At 46.8% G+C, this 20,842-nt stretch overlaps 2 protein-coding genes across 2 annotated transcripts; one reads left to right on the forward strand and one right to left on the reverse strand.

Moving 5' to 3' along the window:
- Window positions 1-954: 954 nt before the first annotated feature.
- On the reverse strand, window positions 955-16,839 carry LOC148397592 (secretory phospholipase A2 receptor-like). Its single transcript, XM_088375536.1, has 49 exons — window positions 16,621-16,839; window positions 14,196-14,395; window positions 14,024-14,130; window positions 13,771-13,883; window positions 13,648-13,701; window positions 13,414-13,569; window positions 13,246-13,328; window positions 12,752-12,866; window positions 12,632-12,676; window positions 12,399-12,566; window positions 11,304-11,423; window positions 11,125-11,229; window positions 11,011-11,034; window positions 10,435-10,637; window positions 10,264-10,370; window positions 10,019-10,131; window positions 9,902-9,946; window positions 9,675-9,830; window positions 9,506-9,588; window positions 9,182-9,296; window positions 9,046-9,093; window positions 8,813-8,980; window positions 8,526-8,636; window positions 8,274-8,381; window positions 8,034-8,063; window positions 6,676-6,878; window positions 6,504-6,610; window positions 6,279-6,391; window positions 6,142-6,195; window positions 5,908-6,063; window positions 5,719-5,801; window positions 5,472-5,583; window positions 5,358-5,405; window positions 5,115-5,282; window positions 4,736-4,861; window positions 4,538-4,639; window positions 4,432-4,464; window positions 4,230-4,364; window positions 3,735-3,887; window positions 3,439-3,573; window positions 3,216-3,364; window positions 3,019-3,139; window positions 2,891-2,942; window positions 2,765-2,831; window positions 2,568-2,695; window positions 2,448-2,497; window positions 2,216-2,389; window positions 1,971-2,122; window positions 955-1,896 (listed from the first exon to the last, which is right to left on the reverse strand). Exons 1-49 carry the CDS (start codon window positions 16,679-16,681, stop codon window positions 1,786-1,788), a joined length of 5,370 nt encoding a protein of 1,789 aa, XP_088231662.1. The 5' UTR covers window positions 16,682-16,839; the 3' UTR covers window positions 955-1,785.
- A 1,450-nt stretch (window positions 16,840-18,289) lies between these two features.
- Window positions 18,290-20,834, forward strand: LOC148397593 (cilia- and flagella-associated protein 157-like). Its single transcript, XM_088375692.1, has 8 exons — window positions 18,290-18,507; window positions 18,628-18,899; window positions 19,359-19,512; window positions 19,582-19,849; window positions 20,160-20,260; window positions 20,393-20,501; window positions 20,598-20,692; window positions 20,756-20,834. Exons 1-8 carry the CDS (start codon window positions 18,359-18,361, stop codon window positions 20,832-20,834), a joined length of 1,227 nt encoding a protein of 408 aa, XP_088231818.1. The 5' UTR covers window positions 18,290-18,358.
- The last annotated feature ends 8 nt before the right edge of the window (window positions 20,835-20,842 follow it).

Below are 20,842 nucleotides of genomic sequence, written 5' to 3' on the forward strand. Positions count from 1 at the left end.
TCGTCATTTGACACTCAAGGACTGTTTATTAGCAACCACAGAGGCTGTCAAAAAGAACGTTCTTTTATACGATATTGTGTGCTTATGATATTTACTGTTTTGTTTGCCTGCAATTAAATCTTTATGTGACCATTTGTTATTTCTGCTTGCGTATGCTAAATGTATGTTTTGAGTTAGTTTGCTTCCCTTGTATTATGATGTGTGAAGGTTTGTCCAATCCTAGGATTATTACTAGTGGTCTGTGCAATCAAAAGTTTTCCAAAGCGAAAAAAAAAAAAGAGGTACCACAGTGAGCATGAAAAAACCCCCAGATGTATTTTATGTAGCCTATTTGCAATTTAGGTCAATTCGGTACAGTGCTTAAAAAGTCCAGTGCACATCTTTGCATGAAACAGTCAGGAATCATGATGCCATCAATTTTTTTTCCATGGTTGTCATCTTGTGACTTTTTTTTTTTTTTTTACATGACACTAGTGTGGTGGAATTTTGATATCTACTGCTTGATTTGTGCAGTACGTTAGGCGCAGTCTTTAGTGCCATCTCGTGTGGGGTTTGCATGTTTGCATGTGTAGGTTTCCTCCCGCGTTTCAAAAACATTCATGATAGGCCGATTGACCGCTCCTACTTGTTTTGGGGGGTTTTTTTTGGAAGGGGGGTGATGGGAATGATGTGGGTCCTGCCACTGCCTGGCACTCAGTTCAGGATGTGCCCCCAGCTGGAATAGGCTAGCCGCGACCCTCGTGAGGAGAAGCACTTCAGGACAATGGATGGATTTCATGACGTGGAAAGCAATAGAGTACATCCTTTTTTTCCAAATTGTTACAAAGAGCCATGCAAAAATGCACCAAAATGGGGTCATGAGGAGGTCTGACCAATACTCGTACATCGGGAGCACTAAAGTATCATCTCTGTCCAAATCAGTAAACTATCCAATGAGTTGAGAGGTGACACCAATTGTCTTTATTATTTTATTGTTTTTTTTGGGGTCAATTAAACATGGTAAAACAGATGGAATAATAATGCATGGTAAATTTAACAATAAGTGAATGAAATATAAGAAATCAACTATGAAAATGCATGGTAAATCTAAGAATAATAACATGGTAAATTGAACAAAATAATATTGCATGGTAAATCATAATATCACATGTTAAGTCAAAAAGAAGAATGCATGGTAACTTAAACAGAATAATAACATGGTTAATCTAACAAGACGACTAACGCATGGTTAATCAATCATAATAATGCATGGTAAATTGAACAAAATAATAATAATGCATGGTAAATCATAATATCACATGTTAATCAAGAAGAAATAGAATGCATGGTAACTTAAACAGAATCATAACACATGCTAACTCTAACAAGACGACTAATGCATGGTTAATCAATCATAATAATGCATGGTAAATTGAACAAAATAATAATAATAATGCATGATAAATCACAATATCACATGTTAAGTCAAGAAGAAGAATGCATGGTAACTTAAACAGAATAATAACAACACATGGTAAATCTAACAAAAAGACCAATGCATGGTTAATCATTCATAATAATGCATGGTAAATTGAACAAAATAATAATAATGTATGGTAAATCATATTATCACATGTTAAGTCAAGAAGAAGAAGAATGCATGGTAACTTAAACAGAATCATAACACATGCTAACTAACAAGACGACCAATGCATGGTTAATCAATCATAATAATGCATGGTAAATCAATCAGTCAATCAAAATGCATGGTAAACCAAGCAGAATGATCATGCAAGGTTCATATGATTACTCGCAACTTGCATTGGCACTTTCCAAATCCAGCGGATAACGCGCTGTGGGCATCTTACACACGTAGCCGTTTAATTCCATGCAGGACATCTTCTTCCATTTGCCAGACTGAACGTCAGAATGAGATTGATTTTAAATCTAAACTTGTCTTCGGCGAGCGGGTCAATCTTTTCTGCACCTACCTGGCTCAAGGTGGCCACGCAATTCTCCATCAGGCCGGTAGGTCTTCCCGGAGGTGCCCAGTTGGTGAAGGTCGTCACCTTCCGGCGGTCTGACCACACGAATTTGCCGCGATTGACCAGGTCGTTCAGTCCGGTCCACGTGTTTCCGGGGGCTGCAGAGGACAAACGGCGACAGAGCTCTCATTCGCTTTCCAGATATGGCAGATATCGAACCGATGTGAGCGACGCTTAGCGCGCGCGCGCACCAGACTTCAAGAAGTCCTGCAGCCAATCCTTCTCAGCATCAGAGCGAATGGACACCAGATTGGCATCGAGACCCCAGCAGGAGTGTCGAGCGCCGTACCACGTCTTTGTATCATCAAAACGTTTGTAGCAGAAGTCCGCAAACTCCTCCCAGTCACGGTCCAAGCATCTCGGCTCTGCGCGCAAGATGGCGTCACGTGAAGAAATGCTTTCTATTCTAGACATTCTACTCACCCGTGTCAACAAAAGTGTAAGACGGAGACGGAGCCGATTTGTTCACATATCTGCAGACAGTAAAGTGAGAATGAGTGGGGCATCTTTAAATGGACTCGCCAGTGAAAGCGGAGCACGCACATGTTCGAGGTGATTCCGTTACAGGTGGAGCCGTCGTAGGCTTTCTGTGGCGGTCTCTTCTGCAAAGTCACATCTCCTCCAATCTCAATGACGCCAGAGTGAATAGCAGCCGCGCAGACGTTTGAGTCCTGCACTCAGAGAACGTCTCAGATATAGAACAAGAACTCCGTTTGCAGGTCGTGCGGTAATTAATATACCTGTTCGTAGATCCGTGTTCCGTAGACCTCGTAGTCAGCTTGGGCGCAGCCCAGTGGGCACCGGACCCTGCGGAAGTAGTTTGTTTAGTAAGGAGGAGGCTTTTCGGCAAGAAAAGTCTGACTCACGTCATTGAACCGTCAAGGCCGAGGTTGGCGGCTGTGCTGCTGCACAAGATGTCTGTGGGTCAGAAGGGAAAAAAAATCAAAGCCCGTTTCTTGCTAGTTTCTCACTGCACTCCAAACGTCGTACTCACCGCGAGCGCGGTCGTCAGACTTGCACCCAAAGACGTCAAAGCGTAGGCCCAAAAACCTTGGCAGGAGGCGGACGTACTGGGCGAACACGGGCCTGGTTAGGATATACGTCCCCACAGAAGGCTGGAAAGAAAACACGCGCGTTTGCAAGGAACGACAACAGCCTGGACGACAAAGTCGAGAGCCAGCGACCGCTCACCTGTACTGGGTGGCGATACCAAGTCACTCCGTCAATACTGAACTGCATCTCAAATACACTGGAACTTTGCAATCGGTATGTACAGCTCCGGGTCTCAATGCCTGTCAGCTTGAAGTTCTGACCGAGGTTCACCTGGATCCAGCTGCCGACTGAGGGCGGAAGGCATTCCATTGCTCAGGATACCAAACTACGACAAACGAGCTGTGATTTTGTTTTTACGTACCTATTTTGGAGGGTCTCCAGCAACCGCTGCCCCCCAGACGCGCTTTGTGAGGTTCGGCATTGATCGCAGAGGAAGAGGCTGAAAAAGAAGAGTCTGGGATGCTCCCGTCAGCGATGCCCAGACTATCAAGACACACTGGGGAAAGACAAAAAAAAAAAAAGACAATGTGGAAGGAACGCTCGCTCGGTCATTCTCATGTCTGGTCACCCGTTCCTAGCCGACGCTCTATCTGGGGATCCGTTGGATTCTTTCCTTGGCACATCATCCATAGGCAAGTGTCAGGATGTGAAGCCCACCTTTCTTCTCGCAGCTGTAGACGACGTGGAGGTATTTGGAGACACCAGGGCAGGAGTCCGTATCCGTAAGGTAAATGGGGTAAATGGGGCAAATCTGATAGTTGTCACACAATCCTCTGAAGTGACGGAGAGCCCCTTCCACCCTGCAGTCATCTGCAAGTGACAACACACCACCATTTCACACGCATTTTTTTCGCACACTTACATACTGACTTCAACTTGTCACAGGACGTAGGGGATTTTAATGGTTAATGACTATTAGAAAAAGAGGAATCCAAAAAACGCACAGCTTCGCTCTTTTTCATCGTTTTCTATTTTTATTCAAAGTCAAATAAACATTTTCTATTGCCATCGCTCACACGTCCATGCATGTTGATATTGAGTTATACGTTACAAACGAGTTACCGCCAACGCTGACGGCGTGTGAAAGCCTCGTGACAGAAACGGCTCCAGGACAGCGAGCCAAAAACAACAATGCCACTGGAGGATTCTTACCGCGTGATCCGCCGCCACTCGGACAGACGTCGCCACGCTTCCGTCCATGGAAAGCCGACCGTATGCGGATGACTCTTTTATCGGGACATTCGAGGGATTTCCAATCGTCTTGGCAGAGAAGCTCCTTCTTGTAGCCTGTGAGAGCACAACCGTTGACTTCTCTCAATGTCTTTTTTTTACAGAGACGGACAAGGTGACTTACCGTCATGTGGCAGCTGGGGTTTTGCTGGTTTTCCTACAAGCGGGAACCAGAACGTGGATGTCGACACGTGATGACGGTCCACCGCGGAGCGTCACATCTCACTTACCTCTTTTCTTGCAGACGTAGCCTCTCTTCTTGTCGCAATTGTCGCGCTTCCAGTCGCCGCTGCCGGTGAGCAAGAAAAGACATTTCCCCCCTTCAGTGACACCTGGAGGGAGGGAGGGAGGGAGGTAGGGGTTGGGAAACAAGATCTGAGCGCTCATCCGTTCCTCCAAAGTGCAGCTGACAACCGGCTCAGGCCGACCTGCACTCGAGTGGAGGTAAGAGAAGAAGGATCCGTCAGTCCACTTATCGCCGTCACGCTTGATGGAGGCGTCGGCGCCCAACCACAGGGAGGCGTCATCATTCATCGCCAGAAGCTTGGCGATACCTTTGGATCCGAAGGAGCACATGCAAGATTCCAAAACGACTCACACTTGACTCTGCACTACAACTTGATGGGTGCGCTGTGACAAAGCGCTAACAATACTGCAACAAAGAGTGAAACAACAAAAAACCAACAACAATCGAGCAACGCTGGCCATATCTCGCTCGGGTTTATCAGGTTTTGAGTTGGAAAGGAAGGCGTAGCAGAAAAAAAAAAGGTTTTTCTCAAAGACCTAGCAAATTCATGGCCAGCCTACCGCGTACGAATCCCTGCTCGTCCGAGTCGGCGATGCTGAGCAGGTTCCCTTGGCGGCCTTTGCAGTCGGCTTTCGCCTCCTGCCAGGTCTTGGTGGGCTGAAAGTTGAACAGGTAGCAGAAGTCGTCCGAGGGGTTGTCCACCCACCAGCCGCATTTGTCAGTCCAGCCTGCGGGACAGCCGGCGCAGGAGGGCAAAACAGCATAAGACAGCGTAGAAGACGGCGGCGGTGCAAGACACCTACCCTGTTGGCTGGCTAATGGTGGCAGCTGTCGAGGCCCTCCACGCTTGGCTGCATGGTAAAGGAGGGTGAATGAGCAAGTGCATGAAGGGGCGCTCAGGAGTGACATTTTTGCACCTGTTTTGCAGACAAACGGCCGCTTCATCGTGCAGGGGCTGCCGCCGATCTTCCCAACAGAATTTGGGAATGCGCAGTCCTCCGTGGTGTTTTCTTGCCACTCGGCGTAGTCCTGCGGACGACATGAGGGCATTGGACTCTGCTTCCCAACGCCCTTCCTCCGCGCAATTGTTGTGCTCAAATTTCAACTTTCCCAACCTAGCTCGTGCAGAATGACCTTTCCAAAGTCCGTCAGCAATTTACTTACAAAAGCTGTTCCGTCACTATACTCATAGTTGTTGCGTTTCTTCTTCAGTCCCAGCCAAGAATACCAAATGCTTTGAGAGTGATCTTGAGGAAAGGAAGGACAACAACAGCTTCAGGGCAAGAAGAGCTTCAGCTAAATGACGGCAGCTTTGTGGGACCGACAACTGCGGCGGTTCGTCTTAGCGCTCACCAAACACGAATTGAGCCTCTTGCTGTGAGTGGACGCTAGCCAGGTGGCCTCTCTGGGCAACACAGAACTTCTCGGCATCCTCCCAATCTTTGAACAGCTTCGAGTAAAAGTAGCAATGATCGCCATACAGTAGGTTGCCATTGTCGCAGGTGGAAGCTGAGGCCACAATGGAGAACATTGAGGAGGAAACCACGACCAGATGGTTAAAGTGCAAATAAGCGTGCTGCAACTCACTCTTCACGACAGCAAGACCACTTTTGGGGGAACACGTCCGTCCCTCCGGGCAGCCTGCAAAAGAGAAAAAAAAAAAAAAAAAAAAAAGCCCGTTTGCGCCTTTCAACGGCAACGTGATCGCAGACGTGCAGGCTTACTCAGCGGCCGTTTGCACATGTAGGCCAACGAGGAATCACAGGAGCCAGACCTCCACTCGCCGGGCTGACCCCTTCCCCCCTGGTTGACGTAGGCGCAGGACGCAACGTCGGTGCTGTCGGTAGATTAAAAAACAAAAAGTAATTTTCCTTGAGTGCTCATTCTCAAAATTGGTTCCAGAACCTTTACGCGTGTCCGCCTGACCAGAACAAGTTGTTACATCTTACCTTTCGTCTTGATTTGGGGCCCAGTTGGTGTGTGTCGTATTCTCGCCATCGGACCAGGTCAGATTCTGGCTCCCGCCTTCAAAGCGACACCAGACGTCGTCGCATTTCTGGGTGGGAAAAAAGAAAACGGTTCCAGTTGTTGCCGCAGAGTCCACTGCCGCTTCCGTCTCACCTGGTTGGAGAGTCCCAGCCAGAAGGGCGTGTCGTCGCCCATGGTCCCCTTCACAAAGTCCTCCTCGGCCGAGGAGGTGACGGAGAGCAGGTCGCCGCCCTCCCAGACGCAGTGGTGCCAGGCCCCCACCCAACCGTTGGGCTCCTCCACCTTCTTGTAGCAGCTGGAGTCGTGCTGGAGCCACCCGGGAGCACACTTGTTGGCTGAGGGCACAATTTGATTTGGGGAACAGATCAGAGCACACGCCTGTTTTTGCCCTTCAGTCCACCATTTTGAGCTAAGGGCAATTTGCAGGTCGCGGTTGGCCAAAACATGTCTCGCACATGTTTTCAGGCAAATTGGAAGATCCGGGACTCGACTTGTTAGGTTAGCCCAGTGCTTCCTGGGGCGGCGCGTGTGACACCGGGGAACACGCTTTTCTTTTGGGTGTGCTAGATGAGAGAGTAATTAGACATCCACTGCAGTAGGTGGCGGTATCACTGGAAGAGTGTGCGCAAGGAGTCTCCGCTCTACAGTGGAGAGCGCACGGAAAAGAGCAGGTGAAAAAAAGTGCAGTGGAACACCATAGAAAAATATTGAGCAATCATCCCACTTTGTGAATGCTACTTTAGTCAATCAGCAAGCACTGCAAGCATCATATAAAGCAGCGTACCATATTGCTCAGTGCAAAAAAAAAAAAAAAAAAAAAAAAAAAAAACACGCCATGGCAGAAGAGCTGATACTAACTGCAGCCGTGGAGTGCTGCCTTGTTTTGATTAAATAACAGCACAAATTGTTTTATGTATTTTTGTAGGTTACATTTTTTTTTTTTACATCTTGTGCTTCTGAGTTAATGTTGCTGATTACTTTGAATATTATTTATTGCTGTTATTTAATTTAATACTATGTATGTTTATTATTTTATTGTATTTTCTTCAGCATAAAATGGCAGTTGCTCAAAAATGTTTATAGTTTGAATACTTATAATTTTTTATTTCAGGCAGTGATGCACTTTGATCTGTTACAGACCAAAAACAATGTTAATAAAGTTATTCTTTGTTGTAAGTTGATCTTTTTTATTTATATTTTGTTTGCTTTAATGTTACTAACATGGAGGAGGCGCAAAATGTTTTCTTCTCCCTGGGGGGGGCATCACAGAAAATAATTGAGAAGCACTGGGTTAGCCCTATGGCATCAGAGACGTTTACAATTTGAAATGTTCCCTACAAAAAAAAAAAAAAATCACTTTATAAAGCACGCTTGTGAAACAAACATCGCCACATGCGAATCAACGCGAAAAACATTCAAGTACATTTGCGGACTTAATAAAATAAGAAAAATTGCACAGAACTTGTGACTAATTTTGTCGGGCTGCTTACCGTCAGAAGACAGCAAAAGTTCTTCCACTCCTGCAAGAGGAAAGGCAAAGACGGATGTCAGGGCCAAGACTGACGTCAGGGCACAGACAGGGCAAAGACAGCCGTCAGGGCAAAGAACGGCCGTCAGGGCAAAGAACGGCCGTCAGGGCAAAGAACGGCCGTCAGGGCAGAGACGGCCGTCAGGGGACAGACGGATGTCAATGCGCGATGACGGCCAGCAGAGCATCACAACTTACTCACCTTTTTTCATCTTCTTGCAGACGTAGCTTCTCTTCTTGTCGCACGAGTCGTGCTTCCAGACGCCGTTGGCAGTGAATAAGGAAAGACACTTGCCCTCTCCGGGGTCACCTGGAGGGAGGGAGGGAGGGAGGGAGGGAGGGAGGGAGGGAGGGAGGGAGGGAGGGAGGGAGGGAGGGAGGGAGACAAGATCTCAGCGCTCCGCCGTTCATCCAAAGTGCAGACGATAAGCATCAGACATGCTTTCAGACCGACCTGCACTCAAGTGGATGTAAGTGAACGGAGATCCATCAGTCCATTGAGCGTCATATTCCGTGGTGGAGACATCGGCGCCCAACCACAGAGAGAGCAGAGACTTGGCGTAACCTGTGGACCCAAGGCAAAGGTGGAACAGGATCTTCCAGAGATGCGCTTTTCTGACCCGCTCATTGAGCCCATGAGGCGCATTTTGGAACGACACCATTCATTCGTTTGTTCATTCGTTCATCCATTCATCCGTTCATCCATTCATACATTCGTGACACCAACGAACGGCCGCCTACCATGTACAAAGGCCTGCTCATGCGAGTCGGTGATGCTGAGCAGGTTCCCATGGAGGCGTTGGCAGTCGGCTTGCGCTTCCCGCCAGGTCTTGGGGGGGTGGCGGATCATCAGGTAGCAGAAGTCACCCTCGGGGTAGTCCAGCCACCAGCCGCATGTGTCAGTCCATTCTGCGAGCCAGACAGCGTAAGATGGCGCAACACAGCGCAAGACGGCGGCAGTGCGGGACACCTACCCGGTTGGCCGACTAATGAGGGCAGCTGTTGAAGCCCTCCGTGCTTGGCTGTAGGGGAAGAGGCGGGAATGGTGTTTACAAATATGAGCAAATGCTTGATGTGTGCAGAAGGAGCGCTCGGGAGGGGCGTTTGCACCTCTTTTGCAGACAAATGGCCGCTCCGTTGTGCAGGAGCTGACACTCAGCTCCCCAACAGAATTTGGGAATGTGCAGTTCTCCGCGGTGCCGTTATCTTGCCACTTGCTGTAGTCCTGCGGACGACATGAGCGTGTTGGACTTCTTAACGCCCTTCCTCGGCAATCGCTCACTCGCGCCCAGTTTTGCCCATTTCCCCTCCAAAACAATCCAAAATTTGAAGCCTCGAGCAGCATTTCTCCTATGTCCACTTTTATTTTTATCCTACTCAAATTTGGACAGCTTAGATTTTGAAAAATGACTTTTTCAAAGGCATTTCACTTACGTAAGTTGTTCCGTCACTCCACTCGTAGACGTCGTCCTTCTTCTTGAGTCCCACGAAAGCAGATTGTGAGGTCTGCGAGTGATCTTGAGGAAAGGAAGGAGAACACGAGCTTCAGGGCAAGAAGAGCTTCAGTCAAATGACGACTGCGGCGGTTGCTCTTGGTGCTCACTATACACAAATTGGGCCTCTTTCTTGGAGTGGACACTCGCCAGGTGGCCTCCCCAGGCAAGACAGAACTTCTCGGCATCGTCAAAGGTTTTAACCGTCTTCTCGTAATGATAACAATAATCGCCATAGTGGAAGGTGTTGTCGTGGCAGTCGGAGGCTGGGGCCACAAAGAAAAATATGCCCATGACAAGATGGACGACAAGTGCAAATAAGTGTGCTGCAACTCACTCGTCACTATAGCAGGACCACTTTTGGGCGAACACGTCGAGCAGTCTGCATAACAAAAAGACCTGTTTGAGCTTTTCTCTTTTCAAAGTCAACTTGATTACAAACGTGCAGGCTTACTCAGCGGCCGTTTGCACACGTAGGCCAACGAGGAAAGACAGGAGCCAGACCGCCACTTGCCGGGATCACCCTTTCCCCCTTGGTTGACGTAGGCGCAGGACGCAACGTCGGCGCTGTCGGGAGAAAAAAAAACAAGTAATTATTTTCCCGTGTTTTTCTTTTCTTTCCTTTCCCCAAGTGGCCGTTTTCAAAATTGGCTCCAGAACCTCCGGCTGACGACAGCATGCAAAGTTGTTACGTCTTACCTTTCGAGTTGATTTGAGGCCCAGTTGGTGTGATTCATTGTCTCGCCATCAGACCAGGTCAGATTCTGGCTCCCGCCTTCAAAGTGACACCAGAACTTGTCGCATTTCTGGGGGGGAAAAGAACAACAGTCCCAGTTGTTGCTGCAGAGTCCACTGCCGCTTCCGTCTCACCTGGTTGGAGAGTCCCAGCCAGAAGGGCGTGTCGTCGCCCATGGTCCCCTTCACAAAGTCCTCCTCGGCCGAGGAGGTGATGGAGAGCAGGTCGCCGCCCTCCCAGACGCAGTGGTGCCAGGCCCCCACCCAACCGTTGGGCTCCTCCACCTTCTTGTAGCAGCTGGAGTCGTGCTCGAGCCACCCGGGAGCACACTTGTTGGCTGAGGGCACAATTTGATTTGGGGAACAGATCAGAGCACACGCCTGTTTTTGCCCTTCAGTCCACCATTTTGAGCAAAGGGCAACTTGCGGGTCACGGCTGACCAAATCTACATTTTCTCGGGCAAATTGTAAGATCCGGGACTCGACTTAGTTAGCTTAGCCCAATGGCATCAGAGACGTTTACATTTTGAAAGGATTCTGGAACATTCACCTTCGCGCTTGGGAAACAACCAAAGTGCCGCTGTACAAGGTAAAACGATGCAAAAAACATTCAACACGTGGCTGAGTACTTCATGAAAAAGCACACAATTTGTTGGTTGGCATGGTGTGACTGCAGGATCATTGTTTTCGACGCAGTCAAAGGCGACTTACACTCAGGCGCCGGCGTAGTCTTCACTGCAAGACCAAAGGAAAAGAGACGTCAAGGCACAGACCGACGTCAAGGGGCGATGACAGACAGTCGGTGGGGCGTTGCCTCTCACTTACCATTTCCTCTCTTCTTGCAGACGTAACCTCTCTTCTCGTCGCACGAGTCGTACTCCCAGTTGCTGTTGCCAGTGAGGAAGGAAAGACAATTTCCAGCGGCGGTACCTGGGGGGCGGGAGAGAAGATCTCAGTGCTCCTCCGTTCCTCCAAAATGCAGCAGACAACCGTCTCCGACAAACCTAAAGCAGAGTAGACGTAGTGGACCAGGGATCCATCAACCCACTTGCTGCCTTCGTCCTGGATGGAGACATTGGCGCCCAACCACAGAGAGGATGCCTTCGTCAGAGCCTTGATGTAACCTGTACCAGAATGAACGACATCATCAAGAGGAGCCGAGTGAGGAGGACGCGTCATCCGTTGAGCTCCAGGTGATCGACTTTCTCAGCTCAAAAGGAATTGAGTTAGGCAGGGGGACCATCGAGAAATATTAAAAGCAGCCATAACAGTGTGGTTGGCAAACACAAATTGGAGCTACTGAAACAGGGCAGACGGCTGAGGGGATCAGACCTCAACCAGCATCTGACAAAAATGAAATGCTGATGTTGCAAGTATATCTATCTATCTATCTATCTATCTATCTATCTATCTATCTATCTATCTATCTATCTATCTATCTATCTATCTATCTATCTATCTATCTATCTATCTATCTATCTATCTATCTATCTATCTATCTATCTAAAAACTTTCTTTCCAACATTATACCATAAAACCTGTCCTGTCAACAAATAATACAAAAAAGAGGCAAAGAGCCCATGTGGGTCACTAAAGAATTAAAAAGGCCTGCGAGGAAAAGAAGAACACGCTGTGTAAACAATTCATAAAAATACAAGAATAAATTAACCAGCATTATGAGGACACGTAAGAAGGAACGTGATCATAAAACGGTTGAAATTGTGGAATGGTCTGGAAAATGAGCACGTAAATAGTGCAAACATCAAAGTGTTTAAAAAAAAACTGCTTTCTTAACATGTATGAGGGGGGAAAAATTTTGAAACAAAACTGACTACACACATGCAAAAAGGAATCTGAAAGTGTGTCCACTTCGGTTTATCAATTGAATCATTTGTTGAATGGAATCTAAAAAGCTCTGCTTCCTCCTACTCGAGCATTCTTTGTTGTTGGGGGTTTTGGGTTGTTTCTTTCAGTGACTTGGACATGGCACTTTAAAGCGGTGTTTTATTTTCCTATTTTCATGTTTTAAATAGGTTCGGAATGAACATATAACAACAACAACTTGTTCATGGCCAATATTTCATTTCATGGCCGCCTACCATGTACAAAGGTCTGCTCATGGTCGTCGGCGATGCTGAGCAGGTTCCCTTGGAGGCGTTGGCAGTCGTCTTGCGCCTCCTGCCAGGTCTTGGTGGGCTCGCGGATCATCAGGTAGCAGAAGTCGTTGGTTGGGTAGTCCAGCCACCAGCCGCATTTCTCAGTCCAGTCTGCGAGCCAGACGGCATAAGACAGCGCAAGACAGCGCAAGACGGCGGCAGTGCGGGACACCTACCCGGCTGGCCGAATGGTGGCAGCTGTGGAGGCCCTCCGCGCTTGGCTGCAGAAAAAGGGCAGCGAATATGAGCCAATGCTTGACACATCCTAAAGGGGCGCTTGGGAGGGACGTTTGCACCTGTTTTGCAGACCGGTGGGTGTCTCCAGCCGCAAGAACACTTTCTGTCCAGGTTGTAGTTGGTATACAAGCGGGAACACACACCATGACTGTAGTGGTAATATTGACCGTAGTTCTGCGGATGAAATTTTGGACAGAACTTTAGCGCGTTGCATTCAATGTGGTCATCTTCCCGCCGCATTTCCTCACTTGCAGCGTTTTCGTAGCTTCTCTCATTAAAGTTTCACTTTGGTTGTTGGCTTCACTTTGGCAGTCAAAGTAGTATAAACATTGCAATAAAACGTTGTGCCCGCCCTGGCAACCCAAATGTCTGGGGGAAACGTGCACAAAGCAACTAACCCGACAAACCCGAGCCACCGGCCGGGATATATCATCTTAACCGCCTCCTCTCTAGAATCAGAGCGCCAATACTTTGTAAGCGGCTGCCCGATGCCTCCAGACAAGACGGATGCCTGCAACATGACTTTTCCAAAGGCCTTCAGCAATCCACTTACATGAGAAGGTGTTCCGTCAGTCCACTCGTAGTTGTTGCCCTTCCTCTTTTCTCCCAACCAAATCAGACTGTGAGTTGAGTGATCTTGATGAAAGGAAGGAGAACAAGAGCTTCAGGGCATTTTAGCTTCAGCCAAATGACAACTGCGGCGGTTCTTCTTGGTGCTCACCAATAATGAATCCGGCATCTTGCCTAGAGTGTATGCTAGCCAGGTGGCCTCGCCGGGCGAGACAAAACTTCTCGGCATCCTCCCAAGTTCTACGCGTCGCGTCAAAAAGATAGCAATCATTGCCATAAAGCAAGTTGCCATCGTTGCAGTCGGAAGCTGAGGCCACAAAGAAAAACATTGAGGAGGAAACCATGACGACATGGTTCAAGTGCAAATAAGCGTGCTGCAACTCACTCTTCATTACAGCAGAAACACTTTTGGAGGTACACGTCTGTCTGTCCGGGCAGCCTGCAAAAAAAGACCCGTTTGCGCATCTCACCTTTCATCAGCAACGTGACCACGGACGTGCAGACTTACTCGGCGGCTGTTTGCACATGTAGGCCAGCGAGGAAGCGCAGGAGCCAGACCTCCACCTTCCAGGCAAACGATAAGCTCCTTGGTTGACGTAGGCGCAGGACGCGACGTCGGCGCTGTCGGTAGATTATAAAAAGGAATAGATTATAAAAAGGAACATTTTCATACTTTTCCTTGAGTGCTCGTTCTCAAAGTTGGTTCCAGAACCTTTAAGCGTGTCCGCCTGACAACAGCATGCGAAGATGTGACTTCTTACCTTTTAAATTGGTACGAGGCCCAGTTGGTGTGTGTCGTTGTCTTGCCATCGGACCAGGTCAGCTTCTGGCTCCCGCCTTCAAAGCGACACCAGACGTTGTCGCATTTCTGGGGGGCAAAAAAGAAAACAGTTCCAGTTGTGGCTGCAGAGTCCACGACTGCTTCCGTCTCACCTGGTTGGAGAGTCCCAGCCAGAAGCGGGTGTTGCCCATGGTGCGCTTCACAAAGTCCTCCTCGGCCGAGGAGGTGATGGAGACCAGGTCGCCGCCCTGCAAGACGCAGTGGTGCCGGGCCCCCAGCCATCCGTTGGGCGTCGTCTCCTTCTTGTAGCAGCTGGAGTCGTGCTCGAGCCACTCGGACAGACACTTGTTGGCTGAAGGCACAATTTGGGGATCAGAGCACACTGATGGAACACTTGCATGTTTTTACTCTGTGCTCTTCATTGGGGGCATCTCAACAAGGATTCTGTCTTTAGGGGGGGGCAACGCCCATTGTCGCTTTGGCCCCTTCCAAAAACTTGCCTGTCCTTCATTTTTGGGTCCAGCCAGCGCCATGCAGCAAAGTGGAGCTGCTGATTGTTCGCATAAAAGCATCACTTACGCCTGCCCAGGATTCCACACAATTGCCCCAAAGTGATGATACGAAGCTTCAGGGGCAAAAAGTATGTCGTCAGCCCACCAATGGTGCAAGTTGTTCCACTTAAAAGATGCCATCATCATCTTCTTCACCCTCAGCAATTACCCCACCCACCAGTTACGCACGTACCAATGACCTAAGCTCAAATCAGGTCATCACACATTTCACCACTGGAGGGTGCTAAAGCACAACGCAACTCAATCGAATGGAACACGTTGCAACAGTTGGACCGCTCTCCCCTTGTTAACTCAAGAAGCCTGCCCGCCCGTCCTTCCTTATATCAAAGTACAAAGCCAAGCAAGCCAGGCTGGCCTGAGTGTTTCATGGAGAAAAAGGGCTTTTAAAGTGCGGGCTCAATCAATCAATCAAAGCTAATAAGCATGGACTCTGAGGGGCAAATGCAATTATTCAGATAAGCCCTGCGATTCACTAGGAGAAATGAACACGCATTGAAATCAGTCTCCTAAAAGTCCTACTCAATTTTGCAATCTTTGAAAACATATTCCGACACATTTTGATGATGCACAGCGATATTATGAACTGCGCAACTGTGTTGCAACTTTTTTTGTGTGTGACGATAACAGACCAAACACGAAGGTGTATTATTAATAATATAATTACATTATTAATATAACATAATGATTATGATCTATATTTAGATCATAATAGCCATGATTTCTTTATAACAGAGATGCTAAGAAATATCTATTGTACAAAGGGGCTGTAGGAAATGATTGCTAATACTCTATCAAGGACTGTAAGAAACTATTAATAATAATGACTAATAATGATTGATTATTCTTCATTATAATTAGCTCATATAATTCATGAAAATATTCTTATCATAGGGGCGCCAAGAAATAGCTTGTCTATATACACGTGCATAATATATTGTATAAGAAATGATTGTTCTTATTTATTATTATTATTATTATCATCGTTATTATTAGTAATAATACATTTATTACTTTTATTATTATTAAACTAGTATTATCACTATTATCATTATTATTATATATAATGTATTATTATTGTGTCTTGTTGACATTCTCTGTCTTTAACCCTAACGGTTCAACTCATCTAAGTGTCACAAAGTCCAATCAGCCGCTCCTGAATTCCAAGCGTGCCCATGTTTTAGGAATAAAAAATAAATAAAAAATTAAAAAAAACAGAGCGAAGGAAAAACAAAAGTAAACCCGGAAAAAAGAGATGGAAGGAAAAGCCCAGTAACGCGACAGCACATACAAACACATTCGGTTTTCAAAATAAAAGAGCAATTTTAGATGGAATATTTTAAAGTTACATGCTCAACTTCAATACACATCATGCTGACAGCCAGTGCGCACTTAAAAATCACCAATGGCTCGTTTACCACCGTAAAAAAAAAAAAACGCAAAGACACCTGACTCAACGGTTTTAGCTCGTCATTTCAAAGTCGAATTGCTCGTATGCTACATCATAGCAGCCCACGTGAATCAAAGTCAAAGTCAGCTTTATTGTCAATTTCTCCACATGCCAAAGACACAAAGAAACCAAAATTTCGTTCCCCCCTATCCCACGGCGACAAGACATGGCTCACAACAGACAAACAAGTAAACAAGTATAACAAAAGCGTGCTGAACAAATAATGAATACCGTGATGATGAAAATGATGATAAAGGCAAGCCCCGATAACAACAAAGGTCCGGTCTGGGACAACTGACCACACGCCACAAAGCAATCGTGCTCCTCTCAAACCAAGTTGTACACAGCAACTACATCAAAGTGTCCGAATAATGAGAATTCTTCCTCAAAGTTTTTGTCGTCCATTTGGTGTGACATTGCAATGATTCATTTTTTTATTCATTTTTTTTTATCTCAGGCACCGTTAGAAGATAGAAGATAAGCAGATGCAGTCATGCTAACTCACAGTACAGTACATTCCAGCTCTTGACTGTTGTTTCAAAGATACAAATTGCTTACCTGAGCCACATGTCCAATATATGCCAATCACGAGAAGAACACGCTTTAGTTCTTTCCACATGTTGGAGGAAAATCCCCCCTCTCGCTGAGGGTCGCAACCGTTGCAGTCGGGAGGAAAGAAATGATAAATCGCCTCACTGAGATTAGTTAGTGGATTTTAGTCCAGAGAAAAATGGACGTTTGGTGCACCCTGCTCCGAGCCAGAGGCAGGCCGCGCCCACACGCCGTCGACGTCACATTCAAAGGTAGTCATCACAAAGCACTCTCAAGCCACGTGGGCAGTGGCGCGCGCGCCTGTTTGTGTATGACCAAAAGAAAGAAAGAAAGAAACAAACAAAAAAAAACAGCAATGTCCACTTTGTATCCTTTCGTTTTGGTAACTTTGTAAATGTTCTGGACGTGTACAACAGCGAAAAGCAGTCAACTCGTTTAACAGTAAATACAAATAATTAAATCCAAGTATATGAAAGCAAAACCGTTTGCCTGAAAATATTCAAAAGCATGTCGTACGTCTTCCCACTCCTTTTCAGACAAGTAAATAGCCCATTTTGTGCAGTAGATTGTATTATGTACAAACATAATAGTATTTATACAGTCATCATTTAAATGACGTTCACCTTGTTTTTGCTTTTTATTTTCATGTGTCTTCATTTGATTGATGATGTTTACATGTTTGAAACAAATAAAGGCATTCAAAAATTCATTCATTCGAGTCATGAAGTTCCTGGCCGACGCCTCATCACGCGCGCGCGCGCAAAGACAAATAGTTGTTCACGGGTCAAACTGATAATAACAACTAAAAAGTATCCACTTAGGGACAAAATTCCCGGCATGAGATGTCTTGGGAGGCCTCGAACGACATGGCTGCGCGCTAAATAAACGTCCAGAAAAATCGCAAAGAAAAGTCAGTTGAATCAATAATGTAAGTTTTGAAAATAAACATTTTCTTTCCCGTTCACTGCAGGTCACAATGGGGACATCGATTGCCATTTTTGTGGACGATTGGTATTCAGCAAGAAAAGGAGAAAACAAAAATCCACTGATCGACCGATAAGGCTGACTATTTGCTTGATGACCTTGAGGTCGACATACCGGTCACTATCGGTCAAATTGATGATAATAACAACTAAAAAGTATCCACTTGGGGACAAAATTCCCCACATGAAATGTCTTGGAAAGTCTCGAGTGGCATGGCTGTGCGCTCAATAAATGTCCATAAAAAAAGCAAGAACAGTTGAATAAATCATGCAAATTTTCAAAACTTTCATTTTCACTGCAGGTCACGATGGGGACCCAGTGTCATTTTTTTGCGGACGATCGTTATTCAACAACACCAGCAGAGAACCAAAATCCACGGATGGACCGATAAGCCTTTCAACAAGAGGGCGCAGACACACAAACGACCACGGCGCTTGTTACCTATGTTACACCTGCGTGAAGCTGCTATAATACTCACGACATAAACTTTATTGAATCCTGTTTTGTTACTACAACAACAACCAAAAATATTACCTGAACATAAAACGTGTACGCCTGACAGAAATGAATCGCCCCTAATTACTTGATTTAGGTCACAGTTCCCTCTTGTGGTTAAATTACACACCGTTTACATCAAGGTGCGTTTTTCGGAGTTTCCAATCCTCTGAGCGTCCCTGAATGCCCCATCGCCTAGCAACCAAGTAGCGCACTTTAGCCTCCGTCAACTTTTTTCAAGCAAATCTTGTTTTGTTTTCTCGCCATGCCCAAAAAGGAGCAGAAACAAGAGGCAGACAAGAAAAGAAAGAAAACGCCGAGCCAGGTTACTCCCGCCGAAGAACGAGAGCCTGGAGACAAAGCGAAGGATTTGTATCGCCTTCAAATACGCTTGTTGAACGACGAGCTCGACAGGTGAGTTACAATTAGAGCGACGGACAGAGACAGACAGACAGACAGATGGATAGACAGACACTGAAGCTCCATACTGTGCGTAATGATGGTCAAGTCCCCACCATGACACAACTGGTGCAGACAGCAGCTGAAATGCGAGCGCCTGGAGCAGGAGAAGACGTCACTGGTGCGTCGTTGCGTCCACGCGGAGACAGAGAAGAAGGAGGCGGTGGAGTATCTGAAGACGGAGATGCTGGACAAGGAGGACCAGATGGAGCAGCTGGCGGAGCGGCTGGACCAAAGTCTGCGGGAAGCCCAAGCTGAGCGAAATGGCCTGAGGGGACGACAGGCCGAAGTGCTCCGGGAGCTGCGGGATCGCATCCACCAGCTGGAGGAGGACAACGCCGCCTTAGGTGAGAAGGACCACTGTCTTCACCTGGCCTCAACACTATTATCACAATTAAAAACAGAATTCTATTTGTCCCATGAATTTGTTAGACAGTGTTCGCCCACTATTGGCTATTCAAACATTTGATACAAGCTCCTCAAGGTTTGGATGGTGGCAAAACCATCAACATAAGTCTCAACTCATTTCAACGGAGTTCATTGGCAGAAAGATGACAGAAGATGGCACCAATACACTACCTTTGTCTAAGTGAAGCACCTCGTTTTATGTCAACAAAGTTCATTAGTTCATCAAGGTGCCACTGGATGGCAGGAAAGCACTAATCTTGTTTGAACGGAGGTCCTCAAATTACATCATCATGGTTCCATGGCACCACGAGGCAGTTTTGATTCAGCAAACAAGGGAAGATTGTCTGAAGGCCCAAGTATCAAATGCCGCTGTTGAACTGACAACTCTGTCTCTATAGTGGCCCGGCTTGAAGCCGTGAAGACCTTTGAGGAGGAGAAGCAGCAGCTTAAGTCTGATGTGGCGGCTGCGCAAAAGAACCTGGCTGATCGGGAGAGGGAACACGCAGCCGTTATGTACACAGTAGAAATGAAAGCAGTGATGGATAAAACCAGGTGAGAATAACAGACATGTTGCTGAAAAGAAGGCAAGTTGTAAAACTGACACATCTGCTTCACCGATAGACTGGAAAAGGAGCTGAAGACGGCGGCTGAAGCAGCAGCGGTCGAGGTGGAGCGCCTGGTGGAGCAAAAGCTGCCTGAGGCCAGCAAGGAAGCAGTGCTGGAGAAACAGGAGGCGTGGGCGCGCTACGCCCGTCTGTCCGACAAGGCCCAGCAGTTGGCCCGCGAGAATCTCGCTCTGCGACAGCAGCGGGGCCGTAATGCAGCCGACGTGGCTATCCTGGAGGAAACAATCAACAAAATGGCGCGACAGAGCTGCTTCCGCAAGAAGGTCCCCTATTCCCCCCGTTTTGATTCCCCCAGAAATTAGATTTATTTGGTATTTTTAAGGACTTTAAAATAGACATTGTTAGGTTTTTTTTCATTAACTTACATGTTTTTATTGAATGCCTGCATTGTTAGATTTTTCAGCTTGAACCAAAATTTATTTTTTCAGGTATAAAAAAAAATGTCTGTAGTAGAAAATCCTTCCAATTGTTTTTGTTTTTTCAGAAAAAAAAAAAAAAAAAGATTGTTATAATGCAATTTAAATGCCACATTAGCTATTCTTAATAACTGTACTGACAACAACCCTCCACTAGGTGGCAGAGCAGCATAAGGCTGACCTAGCTGAGCGCAGTTGGGACCTGGAACAACTTCGGACTCAACTCGACCAATCCCACGCCGAATTAGAGGCACTCAGGTCCAAATTTAAACCGACATGGCGTCACATAATTTTCTGCTGATGACGTCACCACCATGCAGAAAGTTCAATATCGGGGGGTTAAGAGTGATTCTCAATATACAACCAAGTTGTTGGTTTTTTTCTTGGCAGAAAAAAACACACCACCACATGTGGTCATTTGAAGGCAGAGCTACAGGAGGAGAGGAAGAGGATTGGCCTGATGAGAGATGCGGTCGCCGCCATGGGACCAAGGCTCACTGTAATATTTGAACATTTTCTCAAGTTAATACATTCTGGCCACAAAATGACTTCGTTTTTCAAATTCCATGTTAACTATCACTATGTCAATTGTCAGCCACATACGGAGAAGCTGCTGAAACTACTGGAAGGCCCCCTTGACCCCCTCCTCAGTGACCCCACGCTGGCTGGGGACAACCCAGCCAACCAGGGGTGAGATCTCGCCCACGTAAAATTGTCCTTTCCACTTCCTATTCATTTGTCATGTCTGAGCAGGGCCGAAAGCGGCTACGGCCAACTGGGTCCTCTGACCCGACACGCTCCAAAGGCCAAACGTGCGCCCCCACACAGGTGAGTGACTGT

This window comes from Syngnathus floridae, chromosome 5, assembly GCF_059516105.1.
Source record: "Syngnathus floridae isolate MCC-2025c chromosome 5, RoL_Sflo_1.0, whole genome shotgun sequence".
Classification (NCBI taxonomy): domain Eukaryota; kingdom Metazoa; phylum Chordata; class Actinopteri; order Syngnathiformes; family Syngnathidae; genus Syngnathus; species Syngnathus floridae.

Coding starts and splice junctions, on each gene's coding strand:
- LOC148397592 (XM_088375536.1), bottom strand. CDS start 16,681: ATGTGGAAAGAACTAAAGCGTGTTCTTCTCGTGATTGGCATATATTGG. Junction 14,396..16,620: donor ATATTGGACATGTGGCTCAG/GTAAGCAATTTG, acceptor TTGTGCCTTCAG/CCAACAAGTGTCTGTCCGAG. Junction 11,035..11,124: donor CTGCAAGAAGAGAGGAAATG/GTAAGTGAGAGG, acceptor TTGGTCTTGCAG/TGAAGACTACGCCGGCGCCT.
- LOC148397593 (XM_088375692.1), top strand. CDS start 18,359: ATGCCCAAAAAGGAGCAGAAACAAGAGGCAGACAAGAAAAGAAAGAAA. Junction 18,508..18,627: donor TTGAACGACGAGCTCGACAG/GTGAGTTACAAT, acceptor CAACTGGTGCAG/ACAGCAGCTGAAATGCGAGC. Junction 18,900..19,358: donor GGAGGACAACGCCGCCTTAG/GTGAGAAGGACC, acceptor CTGTCTCTATAG/TGGCCCGGCTTGAAGCCGTG.